At 43.5% G+C, this 22859-nt stretch overlaps 1 protein-coding gene across 1 annotated transcript in view; it reads left to right on the forward strand.

The window, feature by feature from the left end:
- Positions 1–22859, forward strand: part of LOC128689625 (axoneme-associated protein mst101(2)-like) — a 160503-nt gene that overhangs the window by 114838 nt on the left and 22806 nt on the right. The window contains exons 4-7 of the mRNA XM_070087714.1: positions 3599–4822; positions 6244–6363; positions 6913–7038; positions 12256–12375. Of these exons, the coding sequence (XP_069943815.1) occupies positions 3599–4822; positions 6244–6363; positions 6913–7038; positions 12256–12375 (1590 nt within the window). The remainder of the gene's footprint in view (positions 1–3598; positions 4823–6243; positions 6364–6912; positions 7039–12255; positions 12376–22859) is intronic.

Raw genomic sequence — 22859 nt, forward strand, 5'->3', positions numbered from 1 at the left:
GGCTAGGTGGACAAAGACTACAGACCTCACTCAGGGAGAAAGACCTTGGGGTGACCATAACACCGAGCACATCACCGGAGGCACACATCAACCAAATAACCGCTGCAGCATACGGGCGCCTGGCAAACCTGAGAATAGCGTTCCGATACCTTAATAAGGAATCGTTCAAGACACTGTACACTGTGTATGTTAGGTCCATACTGGAGTATGCAGCTCCAGTCTGGAACCCACACCTGGTCAAACACGTCAAGAAATTAGAGAAAGTACAAAGGTTTGCAACAAGGCTAGTCCCAGAGCTCAAGGGAATGTCGTACGAGGAAAGGTTAAGGGAAATCGGACTGACGACACTGGAGGACAGAAGGGTCAGGGGAGACATGATAACGACATACAAGATACTGCGGGGAATAGACAAGGTGGACAGAGATAGGATGTTCCGGAGAGGGGACACAGGGACAAGGGGTCACAACTGGAAGCTGAAGACTCAGACGAGTCACAGGGACGTTAGGAAGTATTTCTTCAGTCATAGAGTTATCAGCAAGTGGAATAGCCTAGCAAGTGAAGTAGTGGAGGCAGGAACCATACATAGTTTTAAGAAGAGGTATGACAAATCTCAGGAAGCAGAGAGAGAGAGAGGATCCAGTAGCGATCAGTGAAGAGGCGGGGCCAGGAGCTGAGTCTCGACCCCTGCAACCACAATTAGGTGAGTACAATTAGGTGAGTACACACACACACACACACACACACACACACACACACACACACAATTAGGTGAGTACACACACACACACACTCACCCACCCACCCACACACACACACACACACACACACACACCCAGCAGTGGTATGATAAAGCTCACGGCTCGGGGAGAGTGACCTAGTAGCGATCAGTGAAGAGGCGGGGCCAGGAGCTCGGACTCGACCCCCGCAACCTCAACTAGGTGAGTACAACTAGGTGAGTACCATTAGGTGAGTACACACACACACACACACACACACACACACACACAATTAGGTGAGTACACACACACACACACACACACAATTAGGTGAGTACACACACACACACACACACACACACACACACACACACACACACACTCAATTAGGTGAGTACACACACGCAATTAGAAAGGTAGGATTTAAAATAAGCAAGTGCATGGCCTCTTATACCATAGTGGTCAAGTTTGTGGAGTAGGATGCCTTGGTCTACTGTGTCAAAAGCTTTTCTTAGGTCAATAAAATTTCCTAGCGGATATTCCTTATGTTCCAATGCTGTGTAAAGCAGGTCTAGCATTTTTATAATTGCATCATTAGTGCTTTCATTTTTCCTGAATCCAAATTGGCAGGGGTTGAGTATGTTTTGTGCCGTTATAAATTAATATAGTCTCCTGTGCACGAGTTTCTCGAATATTTTGGATAGCAATGGTAAGTTTAATATTGGCCTATAGTTTTTTACATCTGTAGGGTAACCTCCTTTATGTTACGTATAGTAACAAGTGACCTATCCTTTCTGGGGTAACATAATGTGACATATTGTGACAATGCGACCCATGTTTCTTATTATAACATAATGTGACATATTCTGCACTTATAACATTACAATTCATGATAAAAGTCGTAGACAAAATGTGATCCATGCTGCCCGCGGTAACAATGTGACGCAAGATGCGTGACGCAAGATGCGTGTGGCCCTGTACTGTGACAAATGTTGTCTGTGACAACACAATGTTACACCTTGTGCCTGTGATAACATAATGTGTCCATGCTATTTGTTGAAACATAACGTGACCGTGTTATCTTAGGTAACATAACGTTACCCACGTCAACAATGGTAACATTGTATGACCAATGCTGCATATGGTAACACACTGCATGGGAACGATTAAAGTGGTCATTGCTGATTGTGGTAGCACAATGTGACCCATACTGCCTATAGTCAAATGAGGTCACACGTGTTGTCCCTTAACGAAATGTGACCTATGATGCCGGTTGTAACATAATGTGACCCAATACTGTCTATATTAACGTTTTGATTTGACCCTACAGACTTGTACACAGGGAATCAGGGTCATCCACAGGATCAGAGACAGAGGAAGAGGTCATTACTGAGACCTTAGGTCACTCTAAGAATAGTTTAATCTGATTAATATGGTAGACCTTACCTGTGTTAGGTGTATCAGGAGGTGCTACCATGTAGTTTAAATCAGGATTCTTTTTGATTACCTGCATCCGTCCCATAAACCTTGCTTTCAAGGTATACCTCGAGTATACCTAGAGAGGGTTTCGGGGTTCAATGCCCCCGCGATTCGGTCTGAGATCAGTCCTCGTGGTGGATCAGGGTCTGATCAACTAGGCTGTTACTGCTGGCCGCACGAAAGCTGACGTACAAACCACAGCCCGGCTGGTCAGGTACTGACTTTAGGTGCCTGTCCAGTGCCTTCTTGAAGTCAGCCAGGGGTCTATTGGTAATCCCCCTTATGTATGCTGGGAGGCAATTGAACAGTCTTGGGCCCCTGAAACTTACTATGTTGTCTCTCAGTGTACTCGTGGCGCCCCTACTTCTCATTGGGGGAATGTCGAATCTCTTTTGCTTTCATAGGGAGTGATTTTCGTGTGCAAGTCTGGTACTAATCTCTCTAGGATTTTTCATGTGTATATGTTCATGTATCTCTCTGGCCTGCATTCCAGGGAATACAATTCAATGGCCTTCAACCATTCCCAGTAATTTAGGTGCCTTATCGTATTTATATGTGCCGTGAAAGTTCTTTGTACACTCTCCAGGTTAGCAATTTCGCCTGCCTTGAAGGGGGGCAGAGGGCAGGTGTGACCTGTCATGACACAGACTTTCTTCCCTCAGTTTTTGCTGCGGTACTGTCCTCACCCCACATGTTATCGTAAAACAAGAATTTACGCAATGTGTCCCAGACATTTAAGAGCAACCATAGCTCCAGAACCTCCCAGTCATCAAAGTTGGAACTTATGTCTTTCTTACTCGAGGTCAGTGGCGTTTTCTATGCAATATTGGTAAACTGACTTTTGGTTATTGGGAGTTTCCAGTCTCGGTTTTTCTAACAGGACAACGTTTGCAAGTACGAAAGTTACTCCATACGTACCAACAATGCAGATATTACCAGCGTTTTGGCCATCCAGCAAAATGTAGATTAGTAACGGAATACCCAGTCTGTGGGGCAGCTGACCACAAAAACCTTCCTGAAAGAACTACCCCCCCCCCCACTTTCCTAAACTGTAAGGAGCTCACTCTGCAAATTCCTGACATTGCCGTAATTCAAACAATAATAAGCATAGGTTTACCTACCTGGATGTTGTTCAGAGGGACGACCTCCCCGCGGCCCAGACCTTGAACCAGCCTTCACTTAATACAATCTCTGGAAGTGTCAGAGATTCTAAATGTACGTGTTTTATTATGTTTTAAGAAATATTTTTCTGGACTTAATAGCCTCACGGTAAGTGAATATTATTAATAATAATAATAATAATAATAATAATAATAATAATAATAATAATAATGAACATTATTTTAAGAGGTGTATTTTCAAATTTTACGCATATCCAGGCTGAGCTTATACTTTATTCACAGGAAGAATGGAGAAGGGAAAGAGGAAGAAGAAAGGAGACATAGAGATCACCAAGAATGTTGTGGCTGAGAGAGAAAACGGACGTGAGAATAGTGACACTGAACCTCCTGGGAAAATAAAACAAAGGAAAACTGGAAGCAGAATTAAGGAACAAATGAAAGTAAGAGGTGGACGTCGTGATAGAAATAATAATCTTGACTATCAAATAAAAACCAGGAAGAGTCAAGGAGGCAAGAAAATAAATAATAAAAGGAAAAAGGGAAATAAAAAGAGTGTAATCAAGACGAAGGAAAACACTGAATATGGTGAAGAAATAAGAAAGCAGTTTAAAAAGACGAATGAAGGAAAGATGAAAAAAGACAGAAGAGTTAATAGGAAAATTAGGAAAGATATTAAGAAATATTGGATAAAGAATAAAGACAATATTATCAGGAAAGAAAAAGAGAAGAGTGCAGAAATGACTCAGAGTTTTCCAGATTTTCACGGGATAGTCGACATTAATTCAAGAAAAGGAGAGAAGAAAGAAAAAAAGTGGATGAGAAAAGGCGATGAAATATATAGACAACATAAATTTAAAAAATTAGAAAAGAAAGAACGTCTTCAAAAAAGTAAGAAGAAAAATGTCAAGAAAAAAATATCGAACGAAAACAAGTCCCATAGAGACAGCGACAAGGATAAAGAAGGGAAGAAAATACACAAGGAGAGGAAGAGAACTAGCGGAAAGTCTAGTAGACACAGCAACAGTTGGAGACGCAAGAAGATCAAAGAGAAAAAAGGCCCCGGTGGGAAGGTTGGTGGACAGCCTGGCAGAGACCCCTACGACCGGGCACACAAGGCAATGACACACTGGAAAGGCCTCAGTAGAAAAACTGGCGGCAAACCCTGCAGGAACTGCAAAAGAATAAGTCACAATTGGAATAAACTCGACGAGAAGAAAGCCGAAAAGGAATCCAGAAAGAGCAAATCGAAATCCCACGACAGAAGGAAAAGTAGTGGGAAAACTGACTTAGTTAAGAAGAAGAGGATGAAGGTGAGAAGGAAGAAGACTCATAACAAAGGACATTCCATAGAGAAAGAATCCAGTCATGAAGACGACTACTGCATGAAACAAGTGAAAGCTTGCCAGAGGTTCGGCGGCAGCTGCCTGGGCAAGGGCAAGAAATGTAAGCACATCTTAAAGACGTTTCGGTTCGGTTCCTGCCATCCTTGCAAGTGTTGTAAAAACAGTAAGTGCTTTATTTAGTTCGTACTGTAGTGAACCTGTGTACTGTGTTATTGAGAAACATCCAAAGACAGCACATTAGGTGTTTTGTAAAGTTAGTGAGAAACGCAAGCTCTTGTCGTAGTCGTAGAAACGAGAAAAGTGTTTTGATTATCGTTGCATCTGTAATAAAGAATATTAAATTTCAAGAAGTCTTGTAGCTCCTTTAGAAACTCTACCTATTTAATGAAGACGGACTTTTTAAATTCGTCTTTCTCTTCTCAACAGCTTAAATCTATGAAATGAAAATTGGGTTACTTAGACCCGTATGAGCTGAAACAAACCCAAAAGTCTTGAATAAGTTGAAAATAGTAGAAACTGGCTTAGTCAAGATGTTTTCAAATGATAAAGTGTTTAATTATCACTTACATACCTTTATTTTTTGCTATCTTAGCCTCAGACTTGTCTATGGAGATGCTCATCTCTTTCTGAGAGAACTTATGTCAAATATTCAGTATTCAGGAAATACATAACTTGACCTGACCTTGGCTGTCTCCTCATCTCTCAATGCTTTGACCTCTTTGCTGGTTATCAACCTGCTTCTACTCATTCGCAACAATTTAATCGGATCCGAACATCGTCCAGTTTTCATTTATTACATGCTGACTTCTGGTGACTTGTTGCAGAGACGGTGTTTTCAATTTTATTATTTACATTTCTAGTCGAAGATTGAGACACTTATGCAGCATATGGGAATCTTTATTCAGGAAACGTTTCGCCATACAGTGGCTTCATCAGTCCAATACAAAGAGGAAGGCGTAAGGAGAGGAGGAGAATGAGGTAATCAGTCCCTCAACCTGGAGACGATGTGTTCAGTCCATCAATCTTGTAGAATGTACAGCATAGGGCCGTAGATGTGGCTTATATACTGTAGTGAGGTGACGTGAAGCAGATGGAGGCGGGGTCATAGTGGTACCATCCACTAGTCGAAGTAGGTCATCGTCCAAAGGTTGAACAAGTGTTGAAGAATTCTTTGTAACAAGACCCCATGATGCTGCCGTGTCTGACAGTTGTGATGAATGGTTTGGAAAACCGACAAGTTGAAGATTGAGACTGAACACATCGACTCCAGGTTGAGGGACTGATTACCTCATTCTCCTCCTCTCCTTACGCCTTCCTCTTTGTATTGGACTGATGAAGCCACTGTGTGGCGAAACGTTTCCTGAATAAAGATTCCCATATGCTGCATAAGTGTCTCAATCTTCAACTTGTCGGTTTTCCAAACCATTCATCACATTTCTAGTCATTTACCATTTGCCAAAAAATGAAAAAGCCTGTCAAAAAACATTAATAAGGATAAATCCTCTAGTTTATATCTGAGAACTAGTTTAAAAGTAAGTTCCTCTGCTTAACGATGAATATTTTTTTTATTTTTTTTTTCACTAGCTTGTAAAGCGAAAAAGAAATGCAGGATTGTTGGCGGATCCTGCAGAAAGTCTTGTGTGAAGGAAGAAAGGGAGGTGAAGAAAGGCTGCAAAGGTGGAAAATGCAAGTGTTGCGCACCAGGTGAGGCCCCTGACCTGTTGGTAGGTTGATCAAAAAATGAAAAACATTGATCATCGCTCATTTAATAACAGCTGATTTACCAAGAGTGTGCCAAGTATAATTCAATTGACAATCTGAACTGTAGCAATTGCATATATAAGAGTCACATTGCTTAAGACTTTTATTTATCAAGTTATTAGAAGTGATTTAATTCCCCTAAACTCTCTTTGACTGTATAATAATAATAATAATAATAATAATAATAATAATAATAATAATAATAATAATAATAACAACAACAACAACAACAACAACAACAACAACAACAACAACAACAACAACAACAACAACAACAACAACAACAACAACAACAACAACAACAACAACAACAACAACAACAACAACAACAACAACAACAACAACAACAACAACAACAACAACAACAACAACAACAATAATTGAGCTGAGATTTATGTCCATCGTTTAGGAAAAAGAAGTGAAACCAAACAAAGTAATTAGTATTAGCCCGCCCACATATGAGACGACATTGCTGAGTCTTTCCTACTCCAGAGTGTTACGTCGACAAGAAGTGTAAGAAGAAAGGAGGCACCTGCAAAAAACAGTGTTCATCGGGTGAGCAGAGGATCAAGAAGGGTTGTCGACAAGCTGACTGTCGTTGCTGTGTTCCTTCTCACAGTTAGTACCAGTGTCCCTAAGTTATGGATGAGATGACTGCTGTTGCTGTGTTCCTTCTCACAGTTAGTACCAGTGTCCCTAAGTTATGGATGAGATGACTGCTGTTGCTGTGTTCCTTCTCACAGTTAGTACCAGTGCCCCTAAGTTGTGGAGGAGATGACTGCTGTTGCTGTGTTCCTTTTCATAGTTATTACCAGTGTCCCTAAGTTGTGGAGGAGATGACTGCTGTTGCTGTGTTCCTTCTCACAGTTAGTACCAGTGCCCCTAAGTTGTGGAGGAGATGACTGCTGTTGCTGTGTTCCTTTTCATAGTTATTACCAGTGCCCCTAAGTTGTAGATGAGATGACTGCTGTTGCTGTGTTCCTTCTCACAGTTAGTACCAGTGCCCCTAAGTTGTGGAGGAGATGACTGCTGTTGCTGTGTTCCTTTTCATAGTTATTACCAGTGTCCCTAAGTTGTGGAGGAGATGACTGCTGTTGCTGTGTTCCTTCTCACAGTTAGTACCAGTGCCCCTAAGTTGTGGAGGAGATGACTGCTGTTGCTGTGTTCCTTTTCATAGTTATTACCAGTGTCCCTAAGTTGTGGAGGAGATGACTGCTGTTGCTGTGTTCCTTCTCACAGTTAATACCAGTGTGCTTAAGTTGTGGAGGAGATGACTGCTGTTGCTGTGTTCCTTCTCACAGTTAGTACCAGTGCCCCTACGTTATGGATGAGATGACTGTTGTTGCTGTGTTCTTTCTCACAGTTAGTACCAGTGCCCCTAAGTTATGGATGAGATGACTGCCATTGCCGTGTTCTTTCTCACAGTACCAGTGCCCCTAAGTTATGGATGAGATGACTGCTGTTGCTGTGTTCTTTCTCACAGTTAGTACCAGTGCCCCTAAGTTATGGATGAGATGACTGTTGTTGCTGTGTTCTTTCTCACAGTTAGTACCAGTGCCCCTAAGTTATGGATGAGATGAGTGCTGTTGCTGTGTTCTTTCTCACAGTTAGTACCAGTGCCCCTAAGTTATGGATGAGATGACTGCTGTTGCTGTGTTCTTTCTCGCAGTTAGTACCAGTGCCCCTAAGTTATGGATGAGATGACTGCTGTTGCTGTGTTCCTTCTCACAGTTAATACCAGTGTGCCTAAGTTGTGGAGGAGATGACTGCTGTTGCTGTGTTCCTTCTCACAGTTAGTACCAGTGCCCCTAAGTTGTGGAGGAGATGACTGCTGTTGCTGTGTTCCTTCTCACAGTTAATACCAGTGTGCCTAAGTTGTGGAGGAGATGACTGCTGTTGCTGTGTTCCTTCTCACAGTTAGTACCAGTGTTCCTAAGTTGTGGAGGAGATGACTGCTGTTGCTGTGTTCCTTCTCACAGTTAGTACCAGTGCCCCTACGTTATGGATGAGATGACTGTTGTTGCTGTGTTCCTTCTCACAGTTAGTACCAGTGCCCCTACGTTATGGATGAGATGACTGCTGTTGCTGTGTTCCTTCTCACAGTTAGTACCAGTGCCCCTAAGTTATGGATGAGATGACTGCCATTGCCGTGTTCTTTCTCACAGTACCAGTGCCCCTAAGTTGTGGATGAGATGACTGCTGTTGCTGTGCTCCTTCTCCCAGTTAATACCAGTGTCCCTAAGTTGTGAAGGAGATAACTGCTGTTGCTGTGTTCCTTCTCACAGTTAGTATCCATGAGTTTAATGTACCGAGAAGGAATCATTCACAGGGGTTATAAAATTCTTATGCAGCAAGACAACAACGTGTATGCAAGTATATTTTTATGAATGAATATATTCATGTGTGTATATATGTACTCACCTAATTGTATTCACCTAATTGTATTCACCTAATTGTATTCACCTAATTGTATTCACCTAATTGTGGTTGCAGGGGTCGAATGAGAGCTTCAGGCCCCGTCTCTTCACTGGTCGCTACTATATGTATGTATGTAGGTATGAATGTACGTATGTACTCACCTAATTGTGGTTACGGGGGTCGAGACTCAGCTCCTGGCCCCGCCTCTTCACTGACCGCTACTGGGTCCTCCCTCTTCCTGCTCCATGAGCTTTATCATACCTCGTCTTAAAACTATGTATGGTTCCTGCCTCCACTACATCGCTTGCAAGACTATTCCACTTCCTAACTACTCTGTGGCTGAAGAAATACTTCCTAACATCCCTCTGACTCATCTGAGTCTTCAGCTTCCAATTGTGACCCCTTGTTTCTGTGTCCCATCTCTGGAACATCCTGTCTCTGTCGACCTTGTCTATTCCACGCAGTATTTTGTATGTCGTTATCATGTCTCCCCTGACCCTCTTGTCCTCCGGTGTCGTCAGACCGATTTCCCTTAACTTTTCTTCATAGGACATTCCTCTTAGCTCTGGAACTAGCCTTGTTGCAAACCTTTGCACTTTCTCTAATTTTTTGACGTGTTGACCAGGTGTGGGTTCCAAACTGGTGCTGCGTACTCCAGTATGGGCCTGACGTACAGAGTGTATAAAGTCTTGAACGATTCCTTACTGAGGTACCGGAACGCTATTCTCGGGTTTGCCAAGCGCCCATATGCCGCAGCAGTTATCTGGTTAATGTGTGCTTCTGGCGATGTACTCAGTATTATACTCACTAGGAGTGAGTATAATACTGAGTACATCGCCAGAAGCGATGAGTGAGGTTTGCAGTCTTTGGCCTCCTAGCCTATACTCTGTCTGCGGTCTTCTTTGCCCTTCTCCGATCTTCATGACTTTGCATTTGACGGGGTTAAATTCTAGGAGCCAGTTGCTGGACCACGCATCCAGCCTGTCCAGGTCTCTTTGTAGACCTGTCTGGTCCGCAATTGATTTAATTCTCCTCATTAACTTCACATCGTCTGCAAACAGGGACACTTCTGAGTCTATCCCTTCCGTCATGTCGTTCACATATACCAAGTATAGTACTGGTCACAGGACTGATCCCTGTGTGACCCCGCTCGTCACAGGTGCCCACTGTGATACCTCATCACGGACCATGATTCGCTGTTGCCTCCCTGTTAGGTATTCTTTGATCCATTGCAGTGCCCTTCTTGTTACATGTGCCTGATCCTCTAGCTTCTGTACTGATCTCTTGTGAAGAACTGTGTAGAAGGCCTTCTTGCAGTCCAAGAAAATGCAATCAACCCACCCCTCCCTCTCATTTCTTACTTCAGTTACCTTGTCATAAAACTTTAGTAGGTAACACAGGATTTGCCTTCCATAAATCCGTGCTGGCTGTCGTTTATAATCTTGTTCCGCTTCAGGTGCTCCACCACTCTCCTGATAATCTTCTCCATGACTTTGCATACTATACACGTCAGTGACACTGGTCTATAATTTAGTGTTTCATTTCTGTCTCATTTCGTAAAGATGGGGACTACATTTGCCATCTTCCATAATTCAGGTAGTTGCCCAGTTTCAAGGGAAGTGTTGAAGATTTTTGTTAGTGGCACGCACAGTGTCTCTGTTCCCTCTCTATGGACCCACAGAGAGATGTCCGGTCCCATTGCCTTTGAGGTATCAAGGTCACTTAGGAGCTTCTTCACCTCCTCACCTTGTTGGTGTACCCCACTGTTTTGTCTTCCAAGTGTCCCTTCAGCCTCAACCGTAAATACTTCCTGAAATCTGATGTTAAGCTCCTCACATAATTCTTGGTCATTTCTTGTGAACTCCCCACCTTCTTTCCTCAGCCTGATTACCTAGTCTCTGACTGCTGTCTTCCTCCTGATGTGGCTGTAAAGAAGTTTCGGGTCAGACTTGACTTTCAATGTCATGTCGTTTTCATACTGTATGCATGTATGTATGTATGTATGTATGTATGTGCGTTAACCTTTGTGTTTACATAAATGTACGAAGTTATACTTGGGCGAAACTCGGACGTGAAGCTGTGAGAATCTATATTGCCATTCTGGCTGCGAACTATAAGAAATGAGTTTATAAAATATAAAGTTATATATACATAATTACAACGTATTTAAAGAGATTATATGATTTTACACACATAAGATTAGCCTTTGTGGTTGTGTTTAATAACGAATTTAACAGGCAAACATGCGTATGACTTGAAAAGTCATCTTGAAATTGATGACTCAGACTCACTGAAGGTATACAATATTTGCTTCTTTATTAACATGTATACAGAACTGTATACATGTTAATAAACAGTAGGGAACCCATAAATAATTGTGTAATGTAAAAACTCCTAGCGAAATTTTAATATCATCCATTAGCATACTCCAGCATACCGAAATCGCAACCAATGGTATCTCACAGTAGCTCACAAAACTGAAGTTGGTTTAAAATAATTTTACATAATAAAATGCCGTTTTCTTGAACAGTTGTCATTATTTTATACCAGTCTACAGCAGCTTATAAAAATAATCACATGAAAGTTACGACACATGTGCAACATCTGGATATCTTTATTGTAGACGTTTCGCCATCCAGTGGCTTTATCAATACAGATTCTAGGGCATAATTGGAAGACAGTAGAACTATATACAAAAGATGAGGTAATCAGTCCCTCAGCCTTGGAGTTAGTGTTCACAGCATCGTGGTGGAGGAGAATCTGGAGCAAAGGCAAGAAGACTGACGGTTATATAGGCGTCAGTGGATAAGGACGTGCAGCAGACGAGGGCATAGTCACTGGTAGGCGGGATTCCCCAGTGGAAGTAGGTCCTACCCAAAGAGATGGGTTAGTTGTAGCAGCCGTGAAGAAGGTCTTGTAGATGTCCTCTGAACCAAGATGCCATGATGTTGCATTGTCTGACAAGTTGTGCAAGAAAGGTATAAAATACCCATCTCTTTGGGAAGGACCTACTTCCACTGGGGAATCCCGCCTACCAGTGACTATGCCCTCGTCTGCTGCCCGTCCTGATCCACTGACGCCTATATAACCGCCAGTCTTCTTGCCTTTGCTCCAGATTCTCCTCCACCACGATGCTGTGAACACTAACTCCAAGGCTGAGGGACTGATTACCTCATCTTTTGTATATAGTTCTACTGTCTTCCAATTATGTCCTAGAATCTGTATTGATAAAGCCACTGGATGGCGAAACGTCTACAATAAAGATATCCAGATGTTGCACATGTGTCCTAACTTTCATATTGTTGGTATTTTATACCTTTCTTGCACAAATAATCACAGTTCGAGTGTACTGACCATTGCATCGTAGTATGAAGTGTCGTTGCACATAAATTTATATCATTACATGCTGCTTTGCAGGCTGCAGTGCGAAGAAGTGTAAGCAGCAGGGAGGTGTGTGCAAGACGAGATGCTCTGACGATGATAAAAGGAACAGTAAAGGTTGCCGGGGCTCAAACTGCCATTGCTGCGTTAAAACACGTCAGTAACTACCTCAGTGTTCCATTGCTGAATAGTGTAAATTTATTGATTAAATGCAAAATGTATTGTCACCAATGTGCGTGATTGCTTTTTCTAAGTTGAATCAGTAATTTATACTGAAGTGTTTTCATCTTTCCCTAGTAAATACTAGCATTAATATTAAAACTGTGTCGCCTTCAATCACTATTATATCTAGTACTTATGGTGTGATGTTTAGTTTCAGGTGAGTTTTTTTGTTTGAGATGTTACATGAACAAGTTGTCATCAAAATAAGGATGTTTTATTGTTATATTAACACATTTAATTAAGGGTAAACGCCAAACCCTCAGAAGGAATACTCTGAACTCACAGTTGGTCATGCATCGCCTGGGGAATGGAAGACAGTACGTTTGATATGAGTAAAGGCAGGACAAGGGCATTTGATCCAAGGAATTGCATCTCACCGGCATCAAGAATGAATTAAAATATTTGCAAATGTCCTGTATTTTGAATAACAGCTGTATAAGAACTGCCATACCAGCGATCAATTGCTAACCTTACAAGGCGACCAGTGAGTATGTCTTAGCATCGATTGCATCATTCTTATTAGTTGACCGGAATATACTCAGAAAACTGCTGTGCTCAATTTGCACTCTTCAAGTGTCTTTGTAAGAAGTAGAGTTCCTTTTGTCGTGATTGCAACCATGATTGCCCTCCCGATTATTCAGAGGAATCTTTAATCAAATTGCGAGGAACACCATGCATGTGACATCAGTTGTGGTGTGTGTAAATCTCGGTGTGAGTACTCTGAACATGAAGTCAACAGCGGCTGTAGCGGTTCTGGTTACAAGTGCTGCAGAAGACGTCACAATCCTCACACTCACCCGGCTGTTATGCTGCGACCTGAAACAGAGAGCGTGTCTCGGACGTCTACGCAGCACTCCTGTTTGCGCTGTGACTGTCTGCTACAATAGTCTCTTTACATTTGTAAAAGCTCTGTATTAATGGGGCTTAAAGCCACTTGTGAACTGTAGCGAATAAATCCTCCTCTACTTGTATATGTCGTGGATCCCACGACAATTCTTAGCAGAAGTTAAGACGGAAAAACATATGAATAACTCGTAAATATAAACAAGGCGGAGGTTTAGAGATACAAAAAACAAAAAAAAACATACAATTTACTTAATAATAAACACACAAACATGAAGTACTAGAAGAATCAAAACAAATAAAAAGTAAAAACTGAATTATAAAAGTGAATCAAAGATAAGATATGCAAATATACAAGAGCAGCAACAGGTACGACTCCACTGGTGACGTTGTAGACAGTTTCTGTTCCACAGTAGACGAAGGTAACTTGAATAACTCTTTTATAGATGTTGCAGAATATGGTCTCCACCATACATTACAAAAACATACATCAGTCGTATAAAAATGAAAGGTGTACGGCAATTAACACAGTGTCGAGTAGCTGAGCAACCAAGCTGGTGTGGACCGTGATATGACGAGGTGAACCAGGCTGGCTGGAGTCTCGGAGGTGACGAGTGACTACAGACAGTTCCCAGAATGACTCAGGACCACAGTCTGTTCACAGAAGATATGGCTGAAGGTTAAGTAGATTAAATCCACGACTTTTTGAAGTCTGCAGCCTATAATGAGAACCTTCAAAACTAGGGATGCCAAGCCCATGATGGCACTCTTCAGGTCACTTGTTCTATCTAGGCTGGAATATTGCTGCACACTAACAGCATCTTTCAAGGCAGGTGAAATTGCTGACCTAGAAAATGTACAGAGAACCTTCACGGCGCGCATAACGGAGATAAAACACCTCAATTACTGGGAGCGCTTGAGGTTCCTAAACCTGTATTCCCTGGAACGCAGGCGGGAGAGATACATGATTATATACACCTGGAAAATCCTAGAGGGACTAGTACCGAACTTGCACACGAAAATCACTCACTACGAAAGCAAAAGACTTGGCAGACGATGCAACGTCCCCCCAATGAAAAGCAGGGGTGTCACTAGCACGTTAAGAGACCATGCAATAAGTGTCAGGGGCCCGAGACTGTTCAACTGCCTCCCAGCATACATAAGGGGGATTACCAACAGACCCCTGGCAGTCTTCAAGCTGGCACTGGACAAGAACCTAAAGTCGGTTCCTGATCAGCCGGGCTGTGGCTCGTACGTTGGTTTGCGTGCAGCCAGCAGTAACAGCCTGGTTGATCAGGCTCTGATCCACCAGGAGGCCTGGTCACAGACCGGGCCGCGGGGGCGTTGACCCCCGGAACTCTCTCCAGGTTGCTTCCAGGTATATGATTCCTCGTAGAACCCTCCTCAAGGTGGATAGATGGAGCCTCTGAGAGATAAGGACAAGATGATTTTCAATTTCTGTGGCAACTTTAAGAAGGCTTGAAATTCTAGCAGCGGCAACCCTAAGAACGGGAACCGGGTCTGGAGAGCACTTGTCATTCAGTTCCCGAACTTTTTCCAAACTGCTCTCATAACGGAAGCGACGGTAGAAAAATAATCCTGCCACAAAGTTTTAATTCAGTTTAAAATGTTTGTTATGCCCCCCATACCCATCCTGTGGGCGGTAGTCACCACATACCCATCCTGTGGGCGGTAGTCACCACATACCCATCCTGTGGGCGGTAGTCACCACATACCCATCCTGTGGGTGGTAGTCACCACATACCCATCCTGTGGGCGGTAGTCACCACATACCCATCCTGTGGGCGGTAGTCACCCCATACCCATCCTGTGGGCGGTAGTCACCACATACCCATCCTGTGGGCGGTAGTCACCACATACCCATCCTGTGGGCGGTAGTCACCCCATACCCATCCTGTGGGCGGTAGTCACCACATACCCATCCTGTGGGCGGTAGTCACCACATACCCATCCTGTGGGCGGTAGTCACCCCATACCCATCCTGTGGGCGGTAGTCACCACATACCCATCCTGTGGGCGGTAGTCACCACATACCCATCCTGTGGGCGGTAGTCACCACATACCCATCCTGTGGGCGGTAGTCACCACATACCCATCCTGTGGGCGGTAGTCACCACATACCCATCCTGTGGGCGGTAGTCACCACATACCCATCCTGTGGGCGGTAGTCACCACATACCCATCCTGTGGGCGGTAGTCACCACATACCCATCCTGTGGGCGGTAGTCAAAAGATTACAAAGGTACATAATGGGTCCAGTGACTGGACCCCAAAGTTATGATAGCTGAACTAGTTACAAAGGTAATGAACTCCAGGTAGATCTGGTCACTAATCATGGCAAGTTACAGAGGTAATGAATCAGCTTCACTCCTATACATGGTTACAGTCATGAACAAATTATAAAGTAATGAACCACTGATACGTCCACACCTGGTCACAATTGTAATGAGTTATAAATACAAATATTAAGTGGGTCATACACACACACGAGGGCGCACCCACACACATATGCACACGAGCGTACAAATATATGCATACACACAAGCACCCACACACACACACACACATACACACACACACACACACACACACACACACACACACACACACACACACACACACACACACACACACACACACACACACACACACACACACACACAATCATGGAGAAGATTATCAGAAGAGTGGTGGAACACCTAGAAAGGAATGATCTCATCAACAGCAGCCAACATGGTTTCAGGGACGGGAAATCCTGTGTCACAAACCTACTGGAGTTCTATGACATGGTGACAGCAGTAAGACAAGAGAGAGAGAGGGGTGGGTGGATTGCATTTTCTTGGACTGCAAGAAGGCGTTTGACACAGTTCCACACAAGAGATTGGTGCAAAAACTGGAGGACCAAGCAGGGATAACAGGGAAGGCACTACAATGGATCAGGGAATACTTGTCAGGAAGACAGCAGCGAGTCATGGTACGTGGCGAGGTGTCAGAGTGGGCACCTGTGACCAGCGGGGTCCCGCAGGGGTCAGTCCTAGGACCAGTGCTGTTTCTGGTATTTGTGAACGACATGACGGAAGGAATAGACTCTGAGGTGTCCCTGTTTGCAGATGACGTGAAGTTGATGAGAAGAATTCACTCGATCGAAGACCAGGCAGAACTACAAAGGGATCTGGACAGGCTGCAGACCTGGTCCAGCAATTGGCTCCTGGAGTTCAATCCCACCAAGTGCAAAGTCATGAAGATTGGGGAAGGGCAAAGAAGGCCGCAGACGGAGTACAGTCTAGGGGGTCAGAGACTACAAACCTCACTCAAGGAAAAAGATCCTGGGGTGAGTATAACACCAGGCACATCTCCTGAAGCGCACATCAACCAAATAACTGCTGCAGCATATGGGCGCCTAGCAAACCTCAGAACAGCATTCCGACATCTTAATAAGGAATCATTCAGGACCCTGTACACCGTGTATGTTAGGCCCATATTGGAGTATGCGGCACCAGTTTGGAACCCACACCTAGCCAAGCACGTGAAGAAACTAGAGAAAGTGCAAAGGTTTGCAACAAGACTAGTCCCAGAGCTAAGAGGTATGTCCTACGAGGAGAGGTTAAGGGAAATCAACCTGACGACACTGGAGGACAGGAGAGATAGGGGGGACATGATAACGACATACAAAATACTGAGAGGAATTGACAAGGTGGACAAAGACAGGATGTTCCAGAGATTGGACACAGTAACAAGGGGACACAGTTGGAAGCTGAAGACACAGATGAATCACAGGGATGTTAGGAAGTATTTCTTCAGCCACAGAGTAGTCAGTAAGTGGAATAGTTTGGGAAGCGATGTAGTGGAGGCAGGATCCATACATAGCTTTAAGCAGAGGTATGATAAAGCTCACGGCTCAGGGAGAGTGACCTAGTAGCGATCAGTGAAGAGGCGGGGCCAGGAGCTCGGACTCGACCCCCGCAACCTCAACTAGGTGAGTACAACTAGGTGAGTACACACACACACACACACACACACACATACACACACACACACACACACACACACACACACACACACACACACACACACACATACACACACACACACACACACACACACACACACACACACACACACACACACACACACACACACACATACACACACACACACACACACACACACACACACACACACACACACACACACACACACACACACACACACATGCACACATGTGGTAATGCTTTATTTACAGCTAGCAAAGTCAGGGTATTTCTCCAGAATGGTCTGCAATATACCACTGTGGATAAAATACTTAGCCATTTCTTGAACATTTCTGAGTGAGTTGTCTCTAAATTCATTAATTTAATCACACTCCAGTACATAATGACACAAGGTGTGACAATAGTCCATCTGGCAAAGTTTACATTTCGTTTGGTCTACATCTGGTGGTGGTAATTTAACCTGCCAAAGATACTTGTAACCCAGCCGGAGCCGGGCAGTAGTGACATCCAAGTCTGCTTATCTTGTTGGATGCACCATAGACATGTGGCTCCTCGTGCATGATGGAATGATGATAGATGGACTGACTTGTGTCATTCTCCCTAAGTCTTAAGTCAATAAAGTTCAATTGAAGTTCTTTTCCTATTATTGTTCTCAACTGACAGCTCAAGATTGTAATCTACTCCCTCTTTGAAAGTATACAGCTTAGCCAATTTATCAGTTCTATCATGCATCTGAAGACCAATGTGAGATGGAATCCACAGCATGTGCACTCTGACTCCACTGTCCACAATCTTATCATACCTATGTCTGGCTGCTGACACAAGCATGCCACAATTTATACTTAATGAGTCGAGAGCATTTATGGATGACAGAGAATCAGTTATAATTAGTGTCAATCTTAGATACATGGGCGCATTTGAGTGCAAGGAGTATGGCAAACAGTTCTGTTTGAAGGGTAGAGGCCCAGTTATTGATGCGTGCTCCAATTTCTTTATGAGAGCCATCACTCTGTATGACAACAGCAGCACTACCAGCTGCACCAGTGGATTGGTGAACAGAACCATCAACGTAAATAATTTGTGAAAGAGTGTTCTGTGTGACTAAGTTATCAATACGGCTTAAGGAATCATGTTTGGCTTCAAGACGAAGCTTTGGTTGTGATTTAAGAAGAGTTTTGGGGGGAAATGGAGGAATGGTAGTTTGGAATGGGGTACTATCCCATGGAGCAGGGAAGTGTCTATGTTGCCTAACTTGACATAGATCATGTAGCTGGTTCATGCGGAGGTCGGTTCCAGTTTTTTCGATCCATGCTGAAGGATGTTCACTAGTGCTGAGGAAAGTTTGGAGGGCTTCTGTGCAGGGGTTTGAATGGGCTAACCTAAACATATTGACCCCAATAAGGATATTTTTTTCAGTAACACTATCTCTAATGCTTGGAATATTAAGTTCTTTCCGCATATTTAAAATTTTGGCAGTACGAGGGCATCCTAGGATGATCCTCATTGCTTCGTTTTGCAGTTTTTCCAGCCCTCCAAGCTTCCAGTCAGACACAAGAGCAAGTAGTGGCGCCGCATAATCAACCAATGATCTAATATAAGCAAGATACATCATTTTCATAATTTTAACATTAGCTCCATACCTGGGATGAAAACCTGCCACAACTCTAATTGCTCTCAGCCTTTCTTTGTATTGGCGACAAAGTCTCGTTACAACAGGTCCAAGTAGTGGAACCTCAAAGCCTAGATACCTGTATCTGCTTACATATTCTAGAAGAGACCCATCATGAAACTGGATCTGACGAACTGTGCCTCTCTGTCGAGGAGGACGCCTGTTGAGTATCTTTGTTTTATCAGTAGAGATTATCAACCCCAGGTCCTGACACGAGGCTAGTACATGATTAAGAATGTTTTTGGTGTTGGAGAATCCGGTGGTGTGAATCATTATATCATCAGCAAAACTAACCATATAATGATGGGGCTGGCTAGGCATAGCATTAAGTATGGCATTAATCAGAATATTGAAAAGGGTGGGACTAAGCACACCTCCCTGTGGGGTTCCTAATTCAAAATCTTTTGTTACACTTCTATGTCCCTGGAACAACACAGACGACTTTCTGTTGGACAGGTAACCTTTAATCCAGCGGAGAAGCCATCCTCCAACATTCATTCTGGCAAGTTCACTAATGATTACATGTCGGTTGGCTACATCATAAGCGGATTTAAGGTCAAGGAAGGTAGTGTATGAGCTGTCAGTGTGCAGAGTGAGAAAGGTGGTAATGCAATGATGCACACTCCTTCCATGCATGAAGCCATGCAACCGGGGAGACAAGAATTCCTTAATTCTGTGCATAAGACGATTAAGAATCATCCTTTCGAATGTTTTACACAAGCAGCTAGTAAGGGATATTGGGCGAAATGAGTTTTGTTGATTGGGCTTCGGAATGGGAATAATGAGGCTGTTGGTCCATGATTTAGGGAGCTTCCCAGTGACATAGCTCATGCTACATAATTCAAGTAAAGGATTACCTGGTACTCGACACAGCAATCTGAGTTTGTTGTAAGTAATACCATCCTCACCAGGCGACGTGGAGTTGCCCTTAGTTAGTGCTGCATCAAGTTCATAATTAGTGAAAGGAATGTTGCAGTCATCTGCCTTGCTAAGCATAAAGCAAACAAATCTCTCCCTTGCATCATATTTGTCCATTAATTTTGCCTGTGTGGTACTGGGAAGACTGTCATAGCTAGATGTAGCAGCCCAAGCACTAACTCATTCGCCCTATGTAAGGGATGAGGGTGCGCGATCTGCCCAGTTCTGTTACCCTTAATTCTATTTATGTCCCTCCATGCCCGGCTAAGTGGGGAGTGAGCATTAAAACTGTTGACAGATTGTTCCCAGTTTGCCGCAGCTCTGTCATACGCTCTCTGGCAGCAGCAAGGGCAGTTTGGAAGAGGCTCAGCATTTCAGGGGTACGATGGTTTCTATAGGCTAGGCCTAGTCTGCGAGCAGTACGTTTCAATGTTCGAAGTTTAGAATCATTGTAATAGGTATGATTTTTATAAGACTTATGATTATTATGGAAGTCATTTGGATTTAGAGTAGTAGGAGGTTTCAGAGGCGGCTCTAAGAAGTTCTGAATACTGCTCACAAGGTCATTGTTAAAAGTCTCGACAGAGGTACACTCATAGGAATTATACCAGTCAGTCACATGTGCAACAAAGTCATCATGTTGATCAGGGGAAACATTAAGACGTTTCAGTTTGAATATCCCACCAGGGAGAATAGTATTACCAATATCTAGTGAGGTTAGCCTAGGAAAATGATCAGACGCTATATCTGTTACAATGGAAGACTCACAGCTGGCAGAAGTAATGTTGAAGCCCAGACACAGATCAAGGACGCCTCCATAGATAGGTGTGGGTTCAAGGTCACCTACAATTTGCACATTATCATGACTGTTTAAGAGTGACAACAGTTGATTGCCATTACGATTACCAAACTGAGAGTTTCCTGTCACAAAGTGCGTTTAGCTTCGCGGAAGACACGTCGGACAATCGCCCTCCCACGATTAAGAGGCTCGTAAGTTCCCTGTCTTCTAATAATACCTGGAGAAGGTTTCAGGGGTCAACACCCTCACTGCCCGTCTGTGACCAGGCCTCATGGTGGATCAGGGCCTGATCATAAGAACATAAGAAAGAAGGAACACTGCAGCAGGCCTACTGGCCTATGCGAGGCAGGTCCAATTTTCCCTCCGGCTTAAGCCAATGTCTTAATCTAGTCAGGTCAGATTATATTTATTTAAGGAAGGAGCACGGCATCTGAACTAGTAGCACAAGCTAGTCAGGTCCAACTCACACCTACCAACACCCACTCATGTATTTATCTAACCTATTTTTAAAACTTCACAACGTTTTAGCTTCTATGACTGTACTCAGGCGTTTGTTCCACTCATCCACAACTCTGTTATCAAACCAGTGCTTTCCTATATCCTTCCTGAATCTGATTTTTTTTTTTTTAACTTAAAGCGGTAAAACCATTGCTGCGAGTCCTGTCTATGTTAGATATTTTTAGCACGCTATTTACATCCCCTTTATTAATTCCTGTTTTCCATTCATACACCTGAATCATATCTTCCCTAATTCTACGCCTTTCTAGAGAGTGCAGAGTCAAGCTGTTACTGCTGGCCGCACGCAACCTGTCATACGAAGCACAGCCCGGCTGGTCCGGTACTGACTTTAGGTGCCCATTCAACGCCTTCTTGAAGACAGCCATGGGTCTATTGGTAATCCCCTTATGTATGCTGAGAGACAGCTGAACAGTCTTGGGCCCCTGACACTTATTGTGTTGTCTCATATCGTGCTAGTGGCACCCCTGCTTTTCCTGTAATTCCTTTATCACGCGTTTTATGCGCTATAACTCCATGGTCATATTTGTCAAAGGCTTTTGCAAAATCTGTGTATACTATGCCGCGGGGGCGTTGACCCCCGGAACTCTATCTAGGTAAAACTACATCTGCATTTTGTTTGTCTTCTAGAGCAACCGGGACTTTGTCATAGTGGTTCAGTAGTTGAGACAGACAGGATCGACCTCCTCTAAACCCATGTTGCCCTGGGATGTGTAACTGATGGGTATCTAGATGGGTGGCGATCTTGCTCCTAGAACCCTTTCAAAGATTTTTATAATATGGGATGTTAGTGCTATCGGTCTGAAGTTCTTTGCTATTGCTTTACTGCCCCCTTTGTGGAGTGGGGCTATGTCTTGTTTTTAGCAGCTGTGGTCATTTTTCCACTATAATCTACCTTGTCCATAATTACTATCGCATTTGCTTTTCTGTCCTCTAAGTTGAAGTTTAGGAGTTTTCCTTAATTCATGGTATAACTAAACAAATCTTTGAGGGCAATTGCACGTTTCAATTGTATTGCATGAGCACAAGTAGACCACCAAGACAAGCATTTCTCTCAAGAGTGTCTACTCGAGGTTTGTGGGATTTTATTGGAATCTGCGGCTAAAACCGACCTCGAGAAAAAATTGTAATAGCTCATTAGTGGAGAAGGTTCCTTATTAAAAATGGTTTGACGCTAGTAAAGGGTCCAATTCGCCCTTTCAAACTGCTAGCGTGGGCTACGAGGAGGTCGAGAATGGGGAAGTTAGGAAGTTTGGAAAATAATCGCTGTCATGTAAATCTGCGAGCAAAGACCAGGTAAAGTCGAGTGCTGTTGAAGAGGAACGAACTAAGAGATTTATGCAAGAAAGAGTTTGAGTGGGAGGATGGGAGTACCTGTATTTAAAGCATGGAGGGAAAGAAAAGTGAGAAGAGCCTCTAACTGATCGCCAAGAGAGTCACAGACACACTGCCGACTTCTGCCTCATTGTTTCTTATCTCTAGTTTTGGCAGACTCATTTACTTGTCGGCTCACAGCCATACTCCCACCCCCGACTCAGCAGCCTAGGCTATTAACACCATTTATGGTAAGACACATAGGCAACAGTTAGGCAGTAAAATGGGTACCTGGGTGTTAGGCGACTGGTGTGGGTCACACTCTGGAACACTGACCTAATTTGCC

This window comes from Cherax quadricarinatus, chromosome 22, assembly GCF_038502225.1.
Source record: "Cherax quadricarinatus isolate ZL_2023a chromosome 22, ASM3850222v1, whole genome shotgun sequence".
Lineage (NCBI taxonomy): Eukaryota > Metazoa > Arthropoda > Malacostraca > Decapoda > Parastacidae > Cherax > Cherax quadricarinatus.